Below are 22,773 nucleotides of genomic sequence, written 5' to 3'. Positions count from 1 at the left end.
AAAAATGTCAATCTTATCTTTGTATTTAAAAGGGGACTTTGTTGACTTGTTTTTTGAATAATTTAAGAGCAAGAACAGCAAAAAAAAGTTCTGGTAAATATTTTTTAGACAAATAAGCATTTTAACACAAAAACAATTCCCCCCAAAGGATTATGCAACATTCACATTTTAGCAGATGTCCAAATAGCAATATATGCAGAAAATCTGAAGAGTTGTATCAAACTAAATGCATAGTTTTCAATTGCTATTACCTTTGAAAATTATAAGGCTTGCTGTAATTCAAATAGTCTATTTTGAAACTAAAAAACCTATGATCATTCAGCATTAGAAAATCCCTTTTCACTTCTACCACTTTTGAGAAATACACATCTCATTTGAACACGTAGCATTGCTTCAATTTTCTGCTTTGCCAGAAATCAGGATATTCTTTGCAATATCTTTTGCCAGGACCAAAGATATCTTACATAATTTACCTTCTCATAAATTAAACCAAACACTTTCTCCTAGACCACAGAGTTGGAGCTGGGAAAACTAAGCTCCCATACTTGTTTCTTTACTTGTCTCTTGTTTTTTACTCCCTTTCCCCAGTCTCCCAATATTTAAAATGAGTATAATCATACCTGCTCTGTAAACTGCTATGATGAAAGTGCTAAGAAATCCTACCTGGTATTTTTTTTTTTTTTTTTTTAATTATGTATTGTATATCCATCAGGCTTTCATGCAATTTAATCATCTTTATCTGCTATCTCTGTTGCTTATCCTCCACTGGAAAATCTGAAACTCTTAATATTATTGGCTGGTACTGCTGGACTCCTACCCTTCAAAATTAGTAATATCGGGACTGAACATGGAAGACAAACTTGCTAAACGAAAAGTCATTATAGATATGCCTAGGAAAAAGGTTTGCCCAAATCTATTTGATACAGGCTTATAAAGAGAAATCTACATGTGCATGCATCACTAGCTATTGTAATATATTTACTGATTATTTTCTGAAGATAAATACAGGTTTTATATATTTTTGTCATGGTATCCCTTTAAGGGCATGCTCATCATGAAGCCAAATAAGCTGCCCGAATTTGAGCAGAAAGAAAGCATTAGTATCAGAAACTGTAGGAGTTTGTTATTGCAGCTCAAAATCCCAGGCAGTCTAGGTCAGAGAACCACTCTCGGGGTTTGAAATTAGTGAGCCAGCAGTAACCAAAGGTTTTATCTGCTCTAGATGGAGCTGTGATTCCTACAGTATCTGGCCATTCAGTGTAATTCATCTAAAGTCAATGAAGTCCTCCATTTATTTCTAGCGCGTCTGGCACTCTGGCACAAGGCAGCTGTTTCCAGGCCTTCATATCCCATTCCAATATTCTGATTTATAATCTGTTACAGGGTGACTGCCACAGGCACCTAAGCCACAGGCCGGGGGAGAGAAGAATCAAGAAAAATGGGTTCTAACAGAATTATTAGAACAACTTTGCAGGAAAACCTAAAGGTAAAAGCCTGACATTAATTCATTACATGAGGACTTACGCTAGTTCAGGAGATATCTTAGTGGCACAGAGCAAGATGGTTTCATGCAAGTGAGATGAGCCTGACTTACCCTCTTAAACACCTGAAAATTACCTGATGCTACTTGTTCATCCCTTACTAATGAATATTTTATCTCGACATTATCTCCTTCTTGAGTGGTAAATGATAACAGAGCGCTGCTTCTCTCCCTCATGCTTATCAGGCAAGAGAATTTGTGGGTTTTTTTCTTTTTTTACCACACCCTTCAATACATTCAAGCTGTATTACCATGTTTTTTGCATATATAGGGAACGAACAAACCACGACAAATTTCTGCCAAGCACCAGTTGCAATAACGTGTGCGTAACAGAAAGGACCTCTGTGCCCTTCCCTGTGGCACACAGTGGAGCAGTGCCCTGCTGTGCCCTCTCTGCTCTGGCACCATTACCCGGGGGCACGGGCCGCCAGAATACTTGCCATCAAAGCACAGTATTTTTTGAAGTAATGTAGATTTAACGAGAAGTTATCCATCCAAATATAATAACTGGACAGTATTTTACACTGAAATGCCATGAACACCAGTGATGTACCCAACTATGCATTTAAATAGTTAAAGTTCGTCTGCTGATTACCCAAATATTACGCCTTTGAGAGACATAATTACAGTCCCTCTACATGTGTGATGGTTTAAATTTACTTCCACTTCATACTGTGTCATTAGTCCACCTACTTGTCATACAGACATCTAAAAATAATACGAATAAAAAGGATCAATTTGACAATGACAATTTTAATAGAATCTTGGCCTTTCAATTAGAAGTGAATAGGTACGGAGAATGTAGATAATTACAGTACATCCCCTCCGGCACAAAGGCTCAGTAAAAAAAATCCAAACACTCAGTCAGCCTAATTCACATGCTGGCTTCTGCTTCTGTAAGCAGGCAGACCACAGGCTGCCAAAGGCCTTTTGTGGTATCAAGTCAGTGACAATAATTCAGGAGGTGAAAAATGACCCTGTCAGATAGCAAAGTTTTCTTACAACTCTTGATCCCCTGTATTTCACATACGCACTTGTGATCTTTGCATTGTCCTTCAGAGCTCTTGTACAATAGCATCAATATCACAGATTATATATTGATATATAAAGGGATACATACATTATTGATATATAAAAGGATACATGTTCATATCCTTTCTGCAAAGCTTCAGACACAGCTTCTGAGAACAGAACAACATAAAATGTCACCCAGTCAGTGGTGTGTATTGAAAGCCTGAAGGGCCGACTGGGCTCCTTGGAGGTAGACCAATCCCAAATTGCAATTATGAATTAAAGCAATGGAATTGTTCTCAGGCTTTGGCATTTACAGGTGGAAAATAGGAGTAGAAGAGGAGGCTAGATAGATAAAACATCTATCTTTGCAGCTAATTCTATAAATTGCCCTAGTACCACTGATACTAAATGGAGAACTGGGAGCGGGAAGAGGCGGAGAGGAGGCAAAAGTCTCTACCCATTAATATCATACACACTCTTTACTGTTTGAATGTTTGGAATTGTGGTTATAACTTGGATTGTTTTTTCTTTTTTGTCTTTTCAAAGATCCTACTGAGTAGTTGTCGTCCTTTAGTTGTAAAGGCATGAAATTGTTTGGGATGATGCCATTATTCTAAAAAGTGGCACTATTTTTGTCTTGGTTTTGCCATATAATTAGTGCCTGTGAAATGCACTAGGAGCAGCCTAGGAAACGGTCCTGTGTTTTGTGATAAGACTAAACAGCAGGAACATGAACTGCCCAGCCTTCTTCCAGCGGACTGGAGCTCTGTTTCACACTCGTGGTCCCCAGTTGTTTAAGCTGGGGATCAAACATACTCCGGGGACACGCTACCTGGACATGTATACAATATTCACTTCAAAGGAAACTTGAGCAAAAAGATGAATAGCAAATAGCCTTGTCCTTCTCTCAGAGGCAAGATGTGCCAGAGGTATATTCAGTAACTACTTTTAAAGAAAATTAGATTTGTCCTAGGTTTTATTTGAAGGTTTTAATTATCTGAGCATCTTCCTGCAGCAGTTTGCATATACACCATAAATGCCAGATGGAGTTTACTGAACACAGATGATTACACTTTACAAAATAGTTTCTTTCCATCTGATTTCACTATCTAAACGTAAATAGGCAGGTAGGCTTAGAAAATATGTGACAGAGAAGAGGAAGAAGAAGGAAAAAAATCAACACTGCACTTGGCCATAGGAAATTCACATGTAACACTGGCCAGAAACACTGACACCCTGTGCACCGTGGTTTGTCCTAGCTCACCCGTGGATGTAAGTCACTGACGTTTGCTTCATTTTCAGGGAAGCGTGTTTCCCTTAGAAAGCTGTATGCTATGCAGTTTGACGGGGAGCTACTTTTTCCTTCCTACACAACTTTTTAATCTAAGTTAACTAGGACGCAAAGGTCTCTTCAGCTCTTTATGTGAATACACAAAATGTCATTACTAACTTATAGATTAGTTTGCATGCCTGGATGAATTTTGGACTAAGAATTGAACTTTGAAGCCTGGCAGAGGTATCTGTCCAAGCAGAAGAACATGAGCCAACTATGTGGCAAAGCTGTGTTGGGGGTGGAAGGAGACATAGAGACTTCTCACCCATGGAGATATTAACAGAAAGGGCATGTGTAAGAAACGTGAGATACGCTATGTTTGGTGCTGGAGACTAGTATCCCATTTTGGGCACCACATTTAAGGAAAATGTAGTTAACCTGAAAAGAATTTGAAGGAGACCAGCAAGAAGAGTAAGTTTGGAAAAATAGTTTAGTAAATGAAAGAATGGAGGGATGCCTGTGAAGAGGACAGCAATCTCCATGCATGTAAGCAGCTGCTTTAAAGGGGAGATCGATCACCTGCCTATGGGCAGTAGTGGTAGGACACAGAGTAATTGCCTTAGCTTGCAAGTGTACATCCTGGGGGAGGGAGACTAAATACGAGACTAGATACAGTATTTATCTAAAACTGTTTACCTCGGAGACACTAACACCCATTACTTTCACAGGAGTTTTTAAGAAGAGGGCAGGCAAGCATATCTGACAAGGCAATAAACCTCTGGCTGAACTACAGACAATTTTCTCTTGAGGAACCCTTGCATTATATTAATATTTGCTTATGAATGCTGCACCTATACTGAGCATGAAAACTGCTTTCTCCTACTAATGTCTCTTTATATTAACCATGAGAGATCTCTGCAGACGGTTTTCTAAAGTGGTATATATTGCATATTTCTAACAACATGCCAAAGCTTATCAGAGGTCAAAAAAAGCACTGAAAGGTCAAGAAAAGAATAGAGTCTTTATGCCTGGTAAGTTATGAAGGTATGACTGGTAAATATGTATCTATAAATGTATATGTATATAATGTATATATAATGTGTAAGAAAACAGCTAGGATTTCTTTACTCATTTGTCACGTTATTTTATTTCAATCATGAAGAAGGTAGCACGCAAGCTACCACAATAATTGATTGCTCCTGTCAGTGATCAGGAATGAAGGAAGCCCTAGAAAACCCACATTAAGATTTTGCTGATACATTCTACTCTAATCTGGTCTGTACAGTGGAGAGGAGATGATTACTAGGCATCACTGCAAATTACACTTGACTAAGATACTGGAGATTAATGCCACTTTTTCTAAAGTTAATAAAATCCACATGCAATAGGATTAAAGTGAACAACCACACATCCCAGTGTAATATCTACGTACACAAAGCTAAACGTATGCCTTCAAGGTTTCCACAATAAAACAGAAGCATTAGTCAAGTGAGAGAAAGAGGTGCAGCACAGCAGTATTTAGAAGACACTGTGGCTTTTCTAAGGCTCTAAGCCAACAGCGTAGCTTCCAGGTAGCTTTTCAGGCAGGATGAAATCCAGAAAAGAAACAAGCAGCAGCCTACACTATGGGCAGTCCCCTCTCTGATAAAAGCTTCTGTATCTCAGGACAAAAACAGTCAGAGGTAAGTCTCCTCCTTGATATCATTACATCTCCAAAGCACAGAAAGCACAGAAGGTTTATTACATTGTTAAGCAAACTTTCTTTTTTTGTTTTACTCAAGTTTTTACTCAGTTAGGGGTACAACAGCAGGTATAACTGATACACCCTTGCAGAACAGCGATATCAGTATGCTCCAACCAGACACATGTCCCATCATACTAGAAGACACAAAAAGGTAAAAAAAAAAATTATTGCTGGGTAGGATTTTTTTTTCCTGGGTGGGAGCTAAATCAGAAGTGTAACAAAACCTGCTCAAAGCACACATGAAGTCTTACATTTTTGTGTGCCAAACCAACTCAGGCCTTAATTGTGGTATTCGCTCCTTTGCACACCCAGCAGAAAGAAACTGAGCCATGAACTTTGTATACTTTAAGAAAAATAATCTACCAACAGAAACCATATTTTTTGCCTCCTATCTTCCCTGAGACGAATTAAAAAATAGCTGCGATGAGTTTAGGGTTTACTGAACATCTCCAGGCATGCAAGACTGGATGGCCTTTGCAACACAAAGTATAAGCCTCAGGGACTCCCTCAGATTTCAGTCTAACTTTGTCACAACCAACAAGAATTTTAAAAGGATAAACAAACTCAGAAACTCACCCTTGTGGTGTAAGCAGCTTCTGGGTCATCTTCCAGTACACGAGAGAGACCAAAATCTGAGACTTTGCATACCAAGTTACTATTGATGAGGATATTACGAGCAGCTAGATCTCGATGGACATAACCCATATCTGACAAATATTTCATGCCAGATGCAATCCCTCGAAGCATGCCTACTAGCTGGATGACGGTGAACTGGGCATCATGTTTCTGGAAAACATTTGAAATGTCATTTCAGAGACTGTTCATGTTCCTCCTTGCACAGAATTTTTGATACAGACCCTTGAAGCTCCTCAAGTGAAGAGCTCGTGAGTCAGGGGTCGTGATTTAAATGCCACACGTGGAACTACTTTGATCTGCGGAGGATAATCTCCCAATCAGCTGAGGGAAGGGGACAGTTTTTCAACTCAGATAAAAATTCATTTTTCCCGTTCTTGCTGTCGTCAGAATTTTAATCTCCTAGATGGGACCTGTGTGAAAGCGGCACATAAATCTAAGATGTGTGTGCTCATGAGACTGGAGTGTCAGGACATTAGGGAAACAGATGTCCAACTTCCCTGAAAGGCCACAGGAATTGTTAGTGAAAATCCCAGCCTTACCCAATGGACTAATGAAAGTTTTCTATTACGCAGCATTTTTTCTAACAAAAGCAAATGCTGATCTGATTCAGCGGCTTTCGAATTCCATTAAATTTAAACTCATTCCTCAACATTTTCCTCAACTTCAGGAACACAAAAATCACTTAAACACACTGTGACTTAGCCTAGAAACCAATAGTTGCATATATTCCTGATTGTCTACTTCTAGACACATGTTTTGAATCTCCCAGCTCTTACTAATGCTGTTTGTTAACATCTAGCTTTGATATTGGTATATAGATACATAGACGACAGGACAACAGTACGTCCTAGTGCAGCTCTCAAATGAATCCCCCAGTGCTTTAAATGTATCATCATGGGCAGCTCTCCAGCTCTTCCTGCTGCTTCTTCCAGAGTTTTATTAAATACATGGGAGCTGGCTCTGCCATGTGGGGTGAGCTCACACGAATCATTCTGCAAGACTGATTGCATTCATTTCATTTTTGATTAGTATACTTAGGGGTGATATTAGCACTGTAAACATTAGACAAATATATGGCACAACAGATGCCTAAAGAGCCTCTCAGAATTCCCTTTCATGAAGAAATTCTTTGTTATAAAAGACTCTTAGCAGTTCCCTGTTATGAAACCTTCTTTAACTAGAGCCAACACAAGAGGATCTATATAGACCCTGGGAAAGATTTAGCTAGAAATCAGAAGAAGGTTTCTAACCACAAAAGGAATGAGATCCTGAGATAGCCTTTCAGTGGTGATAGGGAAAGCAAACTAAATAGTTTTAAAAGGCATTTATAAAAAGGGTAATATGGCCTGGGTTGCCTGTGATTAATGAGTCACAAGGTTCTTATCTATGATTCCACACAACAGTAGTAAAAAAACAAACAAACAAAAAAACCCCCCCAAAAACCCCCACACTCAAATGAACGAACAAGCTGAACAACTGTTTTGTACAGTCAGAAATTATTCTCCTTTCCTCAGAGCTTTCTTCAAGGATTTTTAGCCTAAACAAAATACATACAGTTCAGTACAGATATATTTCATTCAGATATACTGACACATTATTTATATGTATTTTACATGCTCCAGTGGACATCATAACATATATAGTACATACTGAAACTAAGGTTGACAATATATCCCCTTTTGGGGTTAAACGTCTATTTCAGTGTTATGAATTTGGGGGATAATGTCATTCAACCGTGGCAGAACCAAAGCAGTCTCCCAGCCACAGCTGAGTTTGCCCTAGCAAATTAAAATTAAACTAGTGTTTCCCCTCAGATGGGATTTCATTTCTGCTACACTTCTTGTTTTGCCACAAGTAAATCTTGGTGACACGGGGAGCGTTCAAATTTTTTTAGGCTCGCTACCAACTCTGACAGAAAACAAAGATAAATCAACAACAGTATTAGTGTGTCTAAGGTTGGGGAAAGAAAACACGCCAATAAAGTTTGCTAGCAAAACATTTCAAACACCCTCAGGTATGGGGTTATTCCCTAAACTTTTCACATTTAGGGAAATGGCTCTTGGCTCAGTGCTATTGGTTTACTGACAAAATTTCCACAAATCCATTCACTTTGGAAATCGCTTGGTAAGACGTACAGGCTGCCAACCAATAAGCATAACTGCATTACAGTAGTAATTCAGCCCTCAGAAAAACAATTTCTATTTTTGTGTGCCAGAATGTTGTTTTGGTTTGGTTTTTTATTGATGTGACATACTAATAAAACAAAAATGTTCTTCATTTTGCAATAATACTTACAGCAAGCAGTCAAAATGGACTAGCAGATCCCTACCTGGCTTTCTGAGCATATCACGATGCACACAAAACCAAAGGGAAATAATGCAATATCAAGCAACAAGAGCTGATGATGAATCAGAGTACAGCGGCAGCAAATTCATAACAAATTCAGAACAAGAGCCAGTTCTGCACCATGTAGTTCTCTATTGCACTTACCCGTAGGAAGCTGTCCAAGGAACCATTTTCCATATATTCAGTAACAATCATAACTGGTTTACCTGCAAATATATTACAGGGGTCAGGCATTTAAAATGAATACATAATAATCGGTAAAAACAGGCATTTCAGAAACGTGCCCAAATCTTCCAAATCCCAAGGATAATTTTACTTTTAGAAAGAAAGCAAAAGATGCATGGGCAAAACCAGCTCTGTGCACGACATAATTGTGATTTCACTGACATCAACAGAAATACAGTCATTTCAGCATAAACTGATACAATTTTTAGCAGCTCAAGCCCCAAGACACAAAGTAAAGCATCAGCATTTTCAGTATACGGTGTCTTATCCATCACCGTTAAATATAATCCTTCATATAATTGTTGAATTTATGCAATGAAGTAGGTGTATTCTGCCATGCACTTGCCCCCAGGTGCCCTCTGGAAGGGAACTGGGCACTTGCTGTGGAGGGAGTCACAGTTTCTCCCCAGAGGTGCCCTGGTCTGCCCAACAGAGGTGCAAGGACTGTGGAGCAGTGCTCTACCGCATGGGCACAGCCAGTACGTTCCTCATATACTACGGTAAGGGAGAGATTAAACAGCGTACGTGGAGGCAATAGCAAAAAACCTCTCCCTCAGGAGGGTATTTACAATGCATTTAAATTGTAGAGCTTCAGTATTTTCGTAGCATAAGCCGAATAAAATGTTGGGGTAGGGATAGAGATGGAAGGGAAAGTGCAGAATAAAAGTAATACAGGGCACTGGAAAGAAAAGCAGAGCTGTAACACAGCCACCTTCCACTGCTGGGGGTTAGCCCTCTTTCCAGGCAGTCCTGCCTCCCTCTGCAGCAGGATCACTGACAACATGAACCTCCCCTCCCGCCAAGCACAGCTTAGCTGGGGGCCGAACACGCTGCAGCCACAGGGCAGCGGCGTGCTCTGAAGAAACAGCCCTGCATCCTTGAAAAGCCTCTAATATCTTTCAAAACTTGTCCGTGCAGATTCAGATCAGTTTGTGAGACCGTTCGTTCTACCCTAAGGTATCCTGTAACGTAACCAAGATTTTATATGCAGCTCTGACATGATGGAGAGAAATGAATGCAAAAATTAATGTGATTACGGTGAAGTTTCCAGACAAAGGTCATTGCTCTGCTAATATTTTACCATCATATGGATTTTATTATTTCATAATATTTTCTAAAGCTTTGTTTATTTTCACTCTTTCTGGTAGAGAGAAAGGTGGGTAAGAGCATGAAGTTATTTAAGGAGATGAATTATTATTTCACATGTAATACGGGAAGGCATCTGACCATAAAAGCATGACAAAGGCCTGCATATTGTATAGCAGGCATGGTGATATTTTAGCTTTTAAAATTGAACAGCATGAGGCTTGAAAGAGGTACCCAGTATAATTAAAAGCAAGAAAGCCATTAAAAAAGCGAAGTAAATGGTAACAACTCCTTTTTTGTTTGTTTTTCAGAAAATACAACTTTTACCAAATAGAAATTCTTAGAAGAAAACTATTAAATTCAAAGAATGAGTTTAATATAATGAGAAGAGAATCATTTGTCCTCTTTACATGGATTAATGGGTTAAAATACCTTCTTTCTGCTGTGCAAATGATGTGTTATACTGTAGGAGTCACACTAATGGGTAATCGACTCTGTCATCCATTAACTGGTAGGAATAAACTCTTTATCCAAAACATTAATCTTGAATTATATAGGATACGGTACAGATAAAAGAACTAACAATGTAAAATCTCAAAAAAATCTGTTGCTTGCTTACTCTTGTTAGCAAGAAATATGCAGTGCAAGGAAAAGTACCTAACATATCGTGATTGCAACATTAACGCAAAACCATTTCTGGTTACGCACAGAAAATGCTGCTGGACCTTTCAAGTAAAGGGCAGCGCACCGATGGGGCTATCCAAAACTTTCTATCATAAATCCACGTAATTTGAAACCAGGAGACAGTTGCCTGGTTTCTGTATAAACTCAGTCAATTTTATGACACATCAGAAGTCTGAAATTAGAGTAAGAAGCTACGTCTTTCAAATTATAAAGAGAGCATCTTCCTGCCTTGCTCACTCATACTCAGAAAGCCCCAAGTGCAGGGTTTCACTCTCGTTAGGTTGGAAACGTGTCCATAATAAGAAGCATATGCTCTGAAGCAACACGGTGCACTTTTAAAAGAACATTCTGCATTCATTTATCAAAGCACAGTCGTTTATATATGATAACAACTTGTGTCAACAGTGTTGCCGAAATTTATTATACTAACAGGCTACAAATTGCTGTAAATTATTAGTAAACTAAGCAGAACATGTGCGCTAGTTATTAAGACTACTGCCTACAGCGCGCCCAGGAGACCAGCGTAGCAGGAAAATGCAGAACAGAAATCGGTGTGAAGCAGGGGAACAACTCTGCATTGAAGCAAAGGACTGAAGTCTTATCTGGTGGGTGCACCTCTTTCATACCGCCGGTGGGTTGTCCCACTGGCAAACCACAGCCACCCCAGCTTGAGAACTTCTCGTACTAAACGGTCCTGTTATAGGGATCGTGACAATTGCAGTTATTAGGAGTTCCTTCAGAAGATCTGCTTAGTATGAAAAGCTAGATCATTGCTAAGGGCCACCTGTCAAAAAGAATTTGGTTAATGAAGAAAAGGTCATCTCGACTGTTTATCATGCCATTACCTGTACTGAGAGTGATCCAGCAAATACTCCACAGGCTCTCTGCTGACTGTACATAAACTAACGCTTTTGAGTGCAATTTAATAGCTATCGTTAAAAAATATGAACGCTTGCTAATTTGTTGTTACAGTATATTGGTTTGTTTTAAAAAAAACAAACCCCACAACCTTCTTGTCCTTCTATCACCCTATAGAATGTTGAAGAAAATAAATTATCATCTTTACTTGCATTTATGCCATATAATTTTACCCAGTAAAACGGATACAAATAGTTCCAGAGCAGTTTTCTCGACTCCTGTATTCAAGCTATCTGGAGAGGGTGTTGCATCCCCCAGGCTTTTATTGACTTCAGCTGGGAATTTTCAGAGCTTGCTCTCTCATACTTAACTGTGATAAGCAGCTGGCACTCCCAACCCCCCCCAAAACAGACAGCAGTCTGCTGTGAATACAGCTGAGTAGCAAACTTACTAATTGTCACTTATACAGAATACAGACAGAATTAGTAATGCACATTCAAAAGCAATGCACAAATTCCTGCATGTACAGCAATTAAATTATTTTCTCAAGTGCCACAGAAATACAAAATTTAACAAAATAGATTTTAGCTCAGCTGTGTACAGACTGATGCTGGCATTTCAAGTAATTTTGGGACTGCAAATGTTATTCTGACTGTAAAAGTGGGTGTCATTAAAAAGCAGGAGATAACTTGGATTTACACAGGCAGATCTGGCAGTCCTTTCCTAATGGGACTGTGAGACCTAAGCTGAAGAATAACTTCTTTGTTATTTAAATCAGCAAAACAGACTTTCATTAATCACACCTAGAGAAAGCATTATTATTGTAATTATGTCTTTTCATAACATATAGGGTTTTACATACCTTTCACTAGTTATTTTTAGACACATTCCTGTGGGTTTTTTATTTCATATAATTTGTTGCAGTAAGCTATGAAATTCTTTCATGCCTGTCTATGTTTGTGAAACCTCGAATCACGCAATTTTAAAAACAAGATTCCTTAAAACCAATAAAGCCATCTACTTAACAACAAAGTACTTGGCATAATTCTACCCAGTTAAACTGGAAACGTCCTCAGCACATTCCAAGCAGTTCACTGAAATGGCAAGGAGCTGCTTTGCCGGCAGAGTCCTCTAGGATGAACTAGGAAACATCCTACTGATTTTTTCCACTCCCCTGAAAAATTTCAGAGCATTCCTGAATCTTTTTTTAAGAATACTTCTTATAAAATCTTATTGATCTCCCACCTAATAACCACTGCAGGACTTAGATCATTAAATTTATCACCTTATGCTGCAATGGAAATTTAGAAAGTCTCTGAATTGACGTCTCTCAGAACAAGCCAGTTTTGGTACTTCATGCAACCTCTCTTTTCTACTACTATTTCTGGCTTTCCACCTCAAGGTAGAGGACAATCAGCAGCACAAGCAATGAGAGCCAGAACTTGCCTAAATGAGGCAGCATCACCAGCACCAAATCCCACCAGCTGCTCATAAGGAGAAGAGCATGCAGGATCTGAGTGGCTTCAAGGAGGCTACCATGGCTGCCATGGGAAAGCTGGGTAGGAGCTCTAAGTCCGACACCACCGTTCAGGAATGCCTGTTACAACTTGCTGTTATCTTAACGAAAGTGGAGCTGGAGAGGGTTCTTCAAATATATTACTTTTCCAGGAAGGTACCGAGCGTGCATGGAGTTTTCGATTATATTTTTTGTCTCAAAAGGAGAAGGTGATTTGTTATCATAAACATAGACAAAAACAATTTTTAAAAAAACCCCACAACCAAACCCACAACAAAAACACCCAAAGGCAGATTTAGAAAATGTCTATTAGTAAAAATATAATCATAGAATCATAGAATAGTTTGGGTTGGAAGGGACCTCTAAAGGTCATCTAGTCCAACCCCCCTGCCATGGACAGGGACATCTTCAGCTAGACCAGGTTGCTCAGAGCCCCGTCCAATCTGACCTTGAATGTTTCCAGGGATGGGGCATCCACCACCTCTTTGGGAAACCTGTGCCAGTGTTCCACCACCCTCAGCGTAAAAAATTTCTTCCTTATATCTAGTCTAAATGTACCCCTCTTTAGTTTAAAGCCATTCCACCTTGTCCTGTCGCAACAGGCCCTGCTAAAAAGTTTGCCACCATCTTTTTTATAAGCCCCCTTTAAGAACTGATAGGCTGCAAGAAGGTCTCCCTGAAGCCTTCTCCTCTCCAGGCTGAACAACCCCAACTCTCTCAGCCTTTCTTCACAGGAGAGGTGTTCCATCCCCCTCATAATTTTTGTGGCCCTCCTCTGGACCCACTCCAACAGGTCCGTGTCTGTTTTACACTGAGGGCTCCAGAGCTGGACGCAGTGCTCCAGGTGGGGTCTCACCAGAGCAGAGTAGAGGGGCAGAATCCCCTCCCTCGACCTGCTGGCCACGCTTCTTTGGATGCAGCCCAGGATACGATTGGCCTTCTGGGCTGTGAGTGCACATTGCTGGCTCACGTCCAGCTTTTCATCCACCCTTTGATAAATATTATCAAATAAATAAAATCAATTTTACTACTGACAGCTTAAAGCCCCAAGATTTTTTCTGAGATTTTTACCAAGAGGTATAAATTCTAGAGGATCAGGATCTTTAAAATGCCTCATACTGATACATACTGAATATCACATGGAGTATTTTCCCTGCATGAAAACCATGTAGGAAAAAGTTTGGGCTTATTTATTAATATACTAGTATCAGTTGCTGTAGCCAGGTAGGCTGTTCATTAATTTGTGCTAATGATAAAATCTAATAATTTAGTTGAAAGCAGAACATACTGCTTCAGTGCAATTAGGAAACCTTAGGACATCAGACTCCATGACTGGTAACAGATTATCAGCAAGTGTCTCTTGGCCACTTTGTAGCAATTTGTAGCTCTGGAGTTTACTAAACCTGCCAGTTTATTACTGAGCTGCACTGTTATTCAGAAATGCTCCTTTTTCTCCATGTTATCTCTATTTTTTTCAAGCAGATCATTTTTATTTCCCAGGTTTCCCCACCTCATTAACCTGGGGTACTGTTTGTAAGCTCTCGGCAGCCTGAGAGCAGCAGGACAGTGAAGGTCCTGCAGCTGCACTGCAGGGAATTGCCTCTGACACTGTTCTTCATTGGATCCATCAGTGCGGGTTTAGCTGGTGCTTGCACATGGGTAATTTTCTTCCTGCTTTTGAGGAAATACATTGCAAAAGCAAGCTATGTGTTTCCACTGTTATCTCTTTTGAAGGATATTTGGTACATAACATAACTTTTCTGGAAGGGTTTGCAGAGCATAAACAAGGATGATTTAGTTTTTTATTTGCTTTTGCCCTTCCTTGAAAGATGAGAGAATCACAGAATAATTTAGGGTGGAAGGGACCTCCAGTGACACCTCCCATGCAAAACAGATGCCCCGTCATATCTTACTTTTAGTGACGACTCCCTCTAATCGAATGATATTAGGGTGGTCAAACTGTCCCATGATGCTTGCTTCTCCCAGGAAGTCCCTTCTCTGTTTTTCTGTGTAGCCAACTTTCAGGGTTTTGATAGCCACTGAAATTTCCTTTTTAGAAGGCAGCTTTAGGCGCCCGCTGCAAACTTCTCCAAATTCTCCTAAAAAGGTGGGAAAATGACAAAAGATGAAATGTAGTTATTTCATGGGGATTTAAGAAAGAAGACTCAGCGCTCAGCAAAAGTCCCTGATGTTTACTGGTGGGCCACAAGCCGGAGCTCCAAAGGCGGCCTTCGGACAACTACTTAACATTTCCATGCTTGGGTTCTCCAGCTGTCAAACTGGACAATGTCACTTATTTACACTGCATATCCAGATGACTGCAGAGTAGAGGAATGCATAAATGTCACCAGAAAATTCCCTTTTTGTTTCAGTTGATGCACTTTGAGACAATAGTAGGAGGGCTAACTGATTAACGCAGAAGTATCAGAATAGTCATGCATCCTTGTGAACATTATACTCTTAATTTCTCCCAAACAGAGATAGTGCAGTTCTCAATTATTTTACTTACTTCAATTAAAGTAGAAAGATAATTCATAACAAAAGAATTTATCTACACAGCTGCAAAGAAAAAAGAAATCCATACAGATTATCTTTGTTCTATCATTATTCAGATGGATCTAATCATGCAAATATGTACTCTCACTATGGGACTACAGGACCTGATAGTCCACCATGGATATTGTGCCCACTGTATATTGTGTGAGATCCCTAAATAGAAAATGGCAGATATCACTGCATGTTTACTTTTATACAACGTGGTTTATCCTTTGCTATGTAACATCCGAGAAGAGTTGGAAGCACAAGGAAAATTATCGGAGCATTCAAATGAGCAAGTATTAAATATGTTGACAAATTGCTGGAAGAAAACATCTCACTTGAAAATTTCTGTATTTAACTAATGATTTCATAAAGCATATAAGGAAGTTTCAGTATCTTAAAAAACATTTGAGCAGTGACTGACTTTTGATTCCCAATTATCCAACCCCCCATCTTAGATTTCATATGATATAATAACCTGCACATACAACATCCCAGTTAAAATTACTGTAGCAACTTTTTGTCTTGTTTTAATGACAAAATAATGGAAATAATGAAAAATACAATAAAAACAGAGAATGGACAAAATATACAAGAAATATGATGGCAAGAATTGCCCTACATGATTATTTATATTTAAAGACAAGGAAAACACTTTACTGAACAGAGAAGAAAAGAAAGGTGTCTTGTTCTGTGGTTTTGTTTTTTTTTTTTTTTCCTTTCAAGAAACTAGAGGGTGTTGTTGGAGGGCTTTGACACTAATTTTCCAATAATACATGCCTATTCAGGTTCTTGAGGTCTAAATATAAATAGCCCCTCATATGCCATGTTTTGTCAAGTGGCCTTGTATAGGAAGTTTGACTTGGAAACAAACAAACCTTATAAATCTAAATCTAGCTGGCATCATCTTTATGCAAACTGGGAATTTTTTTTTTGTTTGTGAGTGAAACATTATGGAGAGAGTGATTATACTGCTTACATATGAGCTTTTCCCAACTTATCGTGTAGTAATCCTAAATACAATAACATTACTATGCCTCTCAAGAGTAAAGGCTCTTGGAGCTCATTTGCCCACAATGATTCTTTCTTTATCTCTGCAGCTGACTGTTTACATTAAGCAACATCTGTGAAAACTAAAAATGACCAAAACCCACAGAAATAAGACATTTTTAATACGCAAATTTAAATCATGTTGCTCTTCATAGATTTAATGCTCAGAAATGTGTGATGGGTTGACAGCCCTTCACCATTGACTTCAGATGTGATACCACACAGGACACATTTTAGATGTTACATTCAGCCCATTTATCTGCAAATTGAAATTATTCTTTCATCAACCACCAATTCTTTCATCTTGCCACCAATATGGCTGACATTAGAGTCCATGTCCCATTTGTGGCACTGCAATTCAGGAATGATAAAAGGGAGTAATAACAGTGACCAGAATCTTAAAAGTCAGGGCTGTCTGTTTATGTTCAAAGCTCAGTGGATTGGTGTTATTTATACACAACAAGGAATGAGAAGAGAGAGACATGACAATAGTTTTGCCTTATCAAAATTATCGTTATAAATAAGATGGACACCGACTCCTTTTTCTATACACAAGAGGCAAACTAAAGAATAGTTGCAAATTACAATAAAGGTCAGTTAGATCAGGAAAAAAATTCTAACAGTAAGGACACTTGCACAGTACAAAAGATTTTTTTAGGGAGGCTATCAACTCTTTTATCTTGGAGACTGTAAAGAATAAGAAAGAACGGTACCTAACAAGTCCTGTTTTGGGCAAGGGTGTGGACTTAATGACCTCTTGAGGTCACTTTTCAGCTTTATTTTCTAAGGTTTCTCTGTTAGACAGACAATTTAACAAAAAAAACCTGAACAAATGTGTCATAGGGCAATGACCTTTCTCTGTTGCTAACCCAGGCTAGGTTTGAGTCAACAACAGAGAGGTGAATGTCGCCATATCTTATTACCAGCTGCTGAGCTGCTTCATCTTCTAGGCATGGTACTGTGCTATTAATGTAATAACCAAAAAAATTAAAACCAGGGTATATCTTTATATACATATTTACTACTAAAATAGCACTTACATTACATCCATTGTTTCTAACATTATTTGTATTTCAGGCAGCCAAGACAGGCAGCAGCTCAGAAAATTAATTGTAAAACCTATTACTAGTAACTAATGGGTGTTGAGTTCTGTTCAGACTTCTTAATTAAAAATATTCAATCTCTGCAAGCCAAAATGACTAATATACTTTACCAAGAGCAAACACTGCTTCAGTTCAAATACAAACCCCAGCTCAATACTGTCAGAGCACCACAAAGAGGAAGACCAAAGCACATCTTGAAAACAGAAGAAGGGAAAAAAGTGCCTGAAATAAATCTTGTAATGTCCAGCTTCATATTCCCTTTTCTATGTTTTAATGGTCCAAAAAGGTGTAACAAGCTAACCTCTTAAAACTATTGTTCAGTTACTGTCAATGGAAACTATAGCTATGGTTTCAGCAAGCAGTCCAGCAATCAATCCTTCATTTCTGACCGGAATTGTATATCTGATATTTGTTTCACTTTTGGGAAGGAAAAGGTTACGGCTAATGTCAATCAACACAGTCCCATTTAGCCATGGCTGCACGATTCAGAACTCGGGTGATTAATCGGATTCCACAAGTGCCTCGAGGCCAGTGGATACTGCAAGAGACTAACAGTTGGACCCTTCATAGCAATGGAGCTTACCGTTGTCCATGAATACAAAATGGGTTTACTTTCTTGGAAAACGATTTCACTGGAGAAAGCTCACTGGGCAGCCCAACTACGGTAACCTTTGGTTCTTTCAAATACAGGGCAGTATGGGTGCTACGTAAGTCTATCTGGTCAACACCCACAGTGACACTACATCTGTAACACAGTTACACTACATCTTTTTCCTGCAAATCATTATTATATGGTCCCAGGAAGAAATGGACTGGATCTCATCAGGTATTTTTTAGGAGGAATAAGGACTTGTGTACAAGTTGGAAGGTGGAAAACCTGGCACTGATTTTAAGAGCTGAGGTTGATGGCTTTTCATGTAAAGCCTTTCTGAAGTGTTTATTTTTAATTATGCTACACACATAAACATTGTATAACCTGCCCTGCAGACTGATATGTCTGTTAACATGTGGAAAGCAAATAGATATTATTAGGAGGGCTGTTCATGATATAAAGATCTCTCTTCAGGAGATCTTAATTTCTTTTTAAATAGGCTACTTAGTGCATCAGTGAATGGCATTTGCTGTGCATTTAGACCCAGGGGACAAGTAAAAGATGACTCTGTGAAATTAGCTACTCCCTTTACTTTGCTGTGTTTTAAATCATGATTGTACTGCTGTGCACAGAACTCCCTCGGAGTTGGAGAGGCACCTAAGCTGAATGTTTCATAAACCTTGTGAACCTCAGCAACGTTCTACAAGCCCTCACTGAGACACTGCAAACCTTCACAATAAGTTCATGGACAGGCAGCCCCTAAATTTTAGAAATACTTTGATCGACAAGATGTTATGTTACAAGTATGTTTAAAATTTGAAAGAAAAGCAAATGCTTGCTATCATGTTCAGCAAAGCACATAGTTAAATCTATTCCAAATCAAGTAGTTTCTGTAGTATTCTCTTGGTATCCAATTGGATTTAAACTTCTTAACTGGTTTGCTGAAGTGGATCCATAAAAACAAGTGAGTTGTTCTAAAAGAAAAAATTACTGTAAAGAAAAATCTGAAAAAGTGGCTCCTGACCTCAATTTTCTCATGCTTAGCCTCCCACTAAAATCCCTTGTGTTTTTCTTGAGGTTCTTTTGGACAAGAGTATTTCCTTATTGCATTTGGGTATGTTTTCAAAGCTATGTAAGCTGTCCTTTATTCTCAGAGACTTCTGGCTAAAGCTGTGAAAAACTACTTGGAAAAGTACTTCAGAATATCAAGATTACTTGCCTGACTTGAAGGTCTCATTACTTACGTCACACTTCAATGCAGTTAAATGAATCCCTTCTTCTCAAATCACTGTCTTTTTATAATTTCATTCACACATGTATTTGTAAAGGAGAAGGGCAGGAAAAGACCAAGACATCCACTCAAATAAGTCATTGACGCAAGTAAGAGACAGGAAATGCCTTTCTGCTTTTGGGGAGGAAAGAAGCGTTCCTGCAGAAGCAGCCTCGGAGGCACTCACTCTGAATGCAAAAGCTACCACGTGCTGAACGTGACAGCAGGGTAAAGTGATGCTACGAATGCATTTTGGAAGCTCCCAGCACTCTGTAGCCTGATTTTCATCTGTTCTTCCCTGCCTGGCTCTTCCTGTTGCCATTTCTGGCAACTGCTAATAGGAACTGCTAACTGTAATGCCATATGTAGTTTAGGCTACATGAAGCTGAGTCATGGTCTCCAACAAATGGCTTTATTTTATCTTGAGTCCAAGCTTCAATGCAGAGGACCTGCAGGAACCTACTGTCACTTTCACTGAAATGGAGTGGAGCAAAGGGACTTTTTTTTAAACCATCTGACTCTTTTAGGACATATCCCTTTTTGGAAGCCTCTCAGAAAACTCTTCCTCCATTTTCAGAGGCCATATTTGGCAAATTTTGGTTTACCTCTCATTCTCATGTGCATTCTTATTAAAAATAGGTCAGAACAATGAGTTATAAAATATGACATATCATTGATTCTTATGAATTTGTTTTCTAGATTCATATACTGCATACAGCCCAAGTTTAGAAAGCTTACATTTGTGAATGAAGGCTCCTGAAAGTCTTATAAGGAAACATACTGCTCTTGGACTTAGCTTGTCAGTAACCCCCTTCTCTATCCCCATATTAATTCTCTATTATGTGCAGTAAGCAGAGCTTTGCTGCCTTGACTGAAGATGATGGAGAACAGTGCACTCTTGTGGGGCGAAATTAACACCAGCAAGGAACAAAAATTCTACCTTTGCAGAAAATAACCTAATTTCATACAAGCAGTTGAGTAGCTGCAGTAAGAGAGAATGAATACTGTTTCTTTTCACTGGGTGATTCAGGAGATGCACTGAGTACAGTAGCTTGGTTCTACATTTTTTTCCAAATGAAAATCTTTTGCTGTGCACTAAGAGTCTGTCTCTCTCACATCTCATGATTTTAATTCAAATAGTAAATTTAGAGAGAAGCAAAAAATCAATAATAAAAGAACTAGTAATTTTCAATGGATTGAAAATCAATAGTACTTCTCACAAATGCTTTAATTTAGCAGGAAAGCTAACACTTCATGATCTTCTGACTCAACGAGACAATCTGCCACTTCAAGGAGCAAGCACACATACTATCAGGAACTACATGCTGCACTGCAACATGGAGAACTCAGTGTGACGAGACTTTCTGTAATCTGGCTTGTCTGCTACAAAATCTGCTCATTTCGCCAGTTTGTTTTCTGTAAACCCAACAATCTATGGCGTCTGTATGGCTCAGACAATCAGTTATCAGACAGACAACCCTTTCCTCCTAAATCGATAATTCAAATCCAAAGCAGTGACCAAAATCAATCCAACGACCAAAGGTCATTGCAGTCTGATGGATACGTGGTGACTGGTATGAAATGAGTTTGTGGTTTCACTCAGGGCATAACAGTCAACAGTCCTTTTAAGGGAAAGAAAAGAAAACATCTTCACAGTTCATACCATTTTCTGTGCTGACAGATTTTAAAGAGAAACACAGAAGTGAGGCTGAACCCTCTTTTCACTCCCAACAGTGTTGCACCCAAGTGTGGGCTGACGGGTGTCCTTTGAAAAACTGTCTTGCTATCTGCTTTCTTTGGGGAAAAAATAGAACTGTGTGCCTTTAATTGTTCATATGCACCAAAGTCAGCTGTAAATATGACCTACTAATTTGAAGACTTAGAATGTCTTCTTTCCAGTCACAAGTATAAACCCAGAGATGTAAAACAATATATACAGCAAAAAGCTATCTTTAGTTCAATATATCTGATGGTCATTACCTGCTCCAACTACTTTATCAATGGATATATTAGAAGCTTCTAGTTCCTTGGCAAATTCATGCACAGCTTGATTGGGATCCTCATATGTATGCGGATCTACGTAAGTTCTCAGGCCTGGGAGTTTTACTGTGTAAAAACAAATTCAGAGAGAAAATGTTACTTAGACTTAATTAATACTTCTAAAGAAGCTCATGAGACAATAGAAATCAAATCAATAGAAGAAAAAGGTATACTGTTTCTTCAAATCAAACTGCTTTTGATGGGTCTTCAGGAATCTTAATATAGAGTGAAACCAGAGACACTAATGTAGTTATCGCACAGAAGTCTGAAAACCGATTTTAAATATATCTGCACTTCCCATATTTAACTGCTTTTCAAATATTAAAATACTACCCACCCCTCCCAGCTTGCTACGTTTAGATGCTGCCTTATATTGTCCCTTTCAAGGTAACAACAAAGCAGCAAGGAACAAAATGTGCGTTGCTACAGTCAACCTGAAAAGTTCTTAGGAATACATTAAGCAGAGCACATTAACTCAAACTTTTTCTTTCCGAGTCCTCCAACAAGGTGGATAAGAAAAGAAAATTACACATGAACAAATGCACCTGTGCCTCAATCCCTCTGCTAGTACGTACAAGGATGGCAGCCAGTTGTTCTTATTATTAAAGTCTGGTTCTAGCGCTCGGTTACCCTAACATCCACGTTGTTACTTTGTCCCCCTCTAGAGTTTCCTGGCCAGGGATTGTACTGTTTGCCCGGGGCAAGCGCTAGTTCAAACAACTGAATGATTTTAAGGGCAGTTTCAAGCTCTCCACATCTCTTCCTCCAGCAGGACTGGGGGTGAGAGGAACATATTATCATTCCCAACCCTTCTCTCCAGCAAAGATGCTGAAGGCAAAGCATAGCCTCATTCCCCCTCCCCGGCTCAAGGCCCTGCTTGTGCTTGTACCCGGTACCTTGTATGCCTGCCTCTGTATTCATTTTAGAACACAAAGATGTTTTGTTAACAAAAAGTGAAATAACCGTTACATCCAGCTTGAAGCTTTCTGCTTCTGACACAAAACCTGCGTTCCTGGACATGTATTCTAGCTTTTCCTAACTGTACCAGTTGGTCTTGTAAAAGATATTAACTCCTCCTACAAACACTGCCTTAACCCACTCAGGAATATCCTTTTCCAGCTTGGCATTATTATACTGCATCAATTTGTTGACTGCTAAAATAGTTAAACCTTTTTTGCTGGGGTAACACAGATGGGAAAAAATACCTTTGGACCATTAGTTAGAGTACACCATTGTTTTGTCAAACAATCCCAAGTGT

At 39.0% G+C, this 22,773-nt stretch overlaps 1 protein-coding gene across 2 annotated transcripts in view; it reads right to left on the bottom strand.

Moving 5' to 3' along the window:
- The window catches only part of EPHA3 (EPH receptor A3), a 235,162-nt gene that overhangs the window by 25,356 nt on the left and 187,033 nt on the right, over positions 1-22,773 (bottom strand). For both annotated transcript variants that reach the window (XM_076350835.1, XM_076350842.1), the window contains exons 10-13: positions 21,456-21,581; positions 14,836-15,021; positions 8,698-8,759; positions 6,148-6,357 (exon numbers count right to left, since the gene is read on the bottom strand). In XM_076350835.1, the coding sequence (XP_076206950.1) occupies positions 6,148-6,357; positions 8,698-8,759; positions 14,836-15,021; positions 21,456-21,581 (584 nt within the window). The remainder of the gene's footprint in view (positions 1-6,147; positions 6,358-8,697; positions 8,760-14,835; positions 15,022-21,455; positions 21,582-22,773) is intronic.

This window comes from Aptenodytes patagonicus, chromosome 1 (assembly GCF_965638725.1).
Source record: "Aptenodytes patagonicus chromosome 1, bAptPat1.pri.cur, whole genome shotgun sequence".
Lineage (NCBI taxonomy): Eukaryota > Metazoa > Chordata > Aves > Sphenisciformes > Spheniscidae > Aptenodytes > Aptenodytes patagonicus.
The sequence above is the reverse complement of the archived record's forward strand: the minus strand, read 5'-3'. Positions and strand labels throughout refer to the sequence as shown.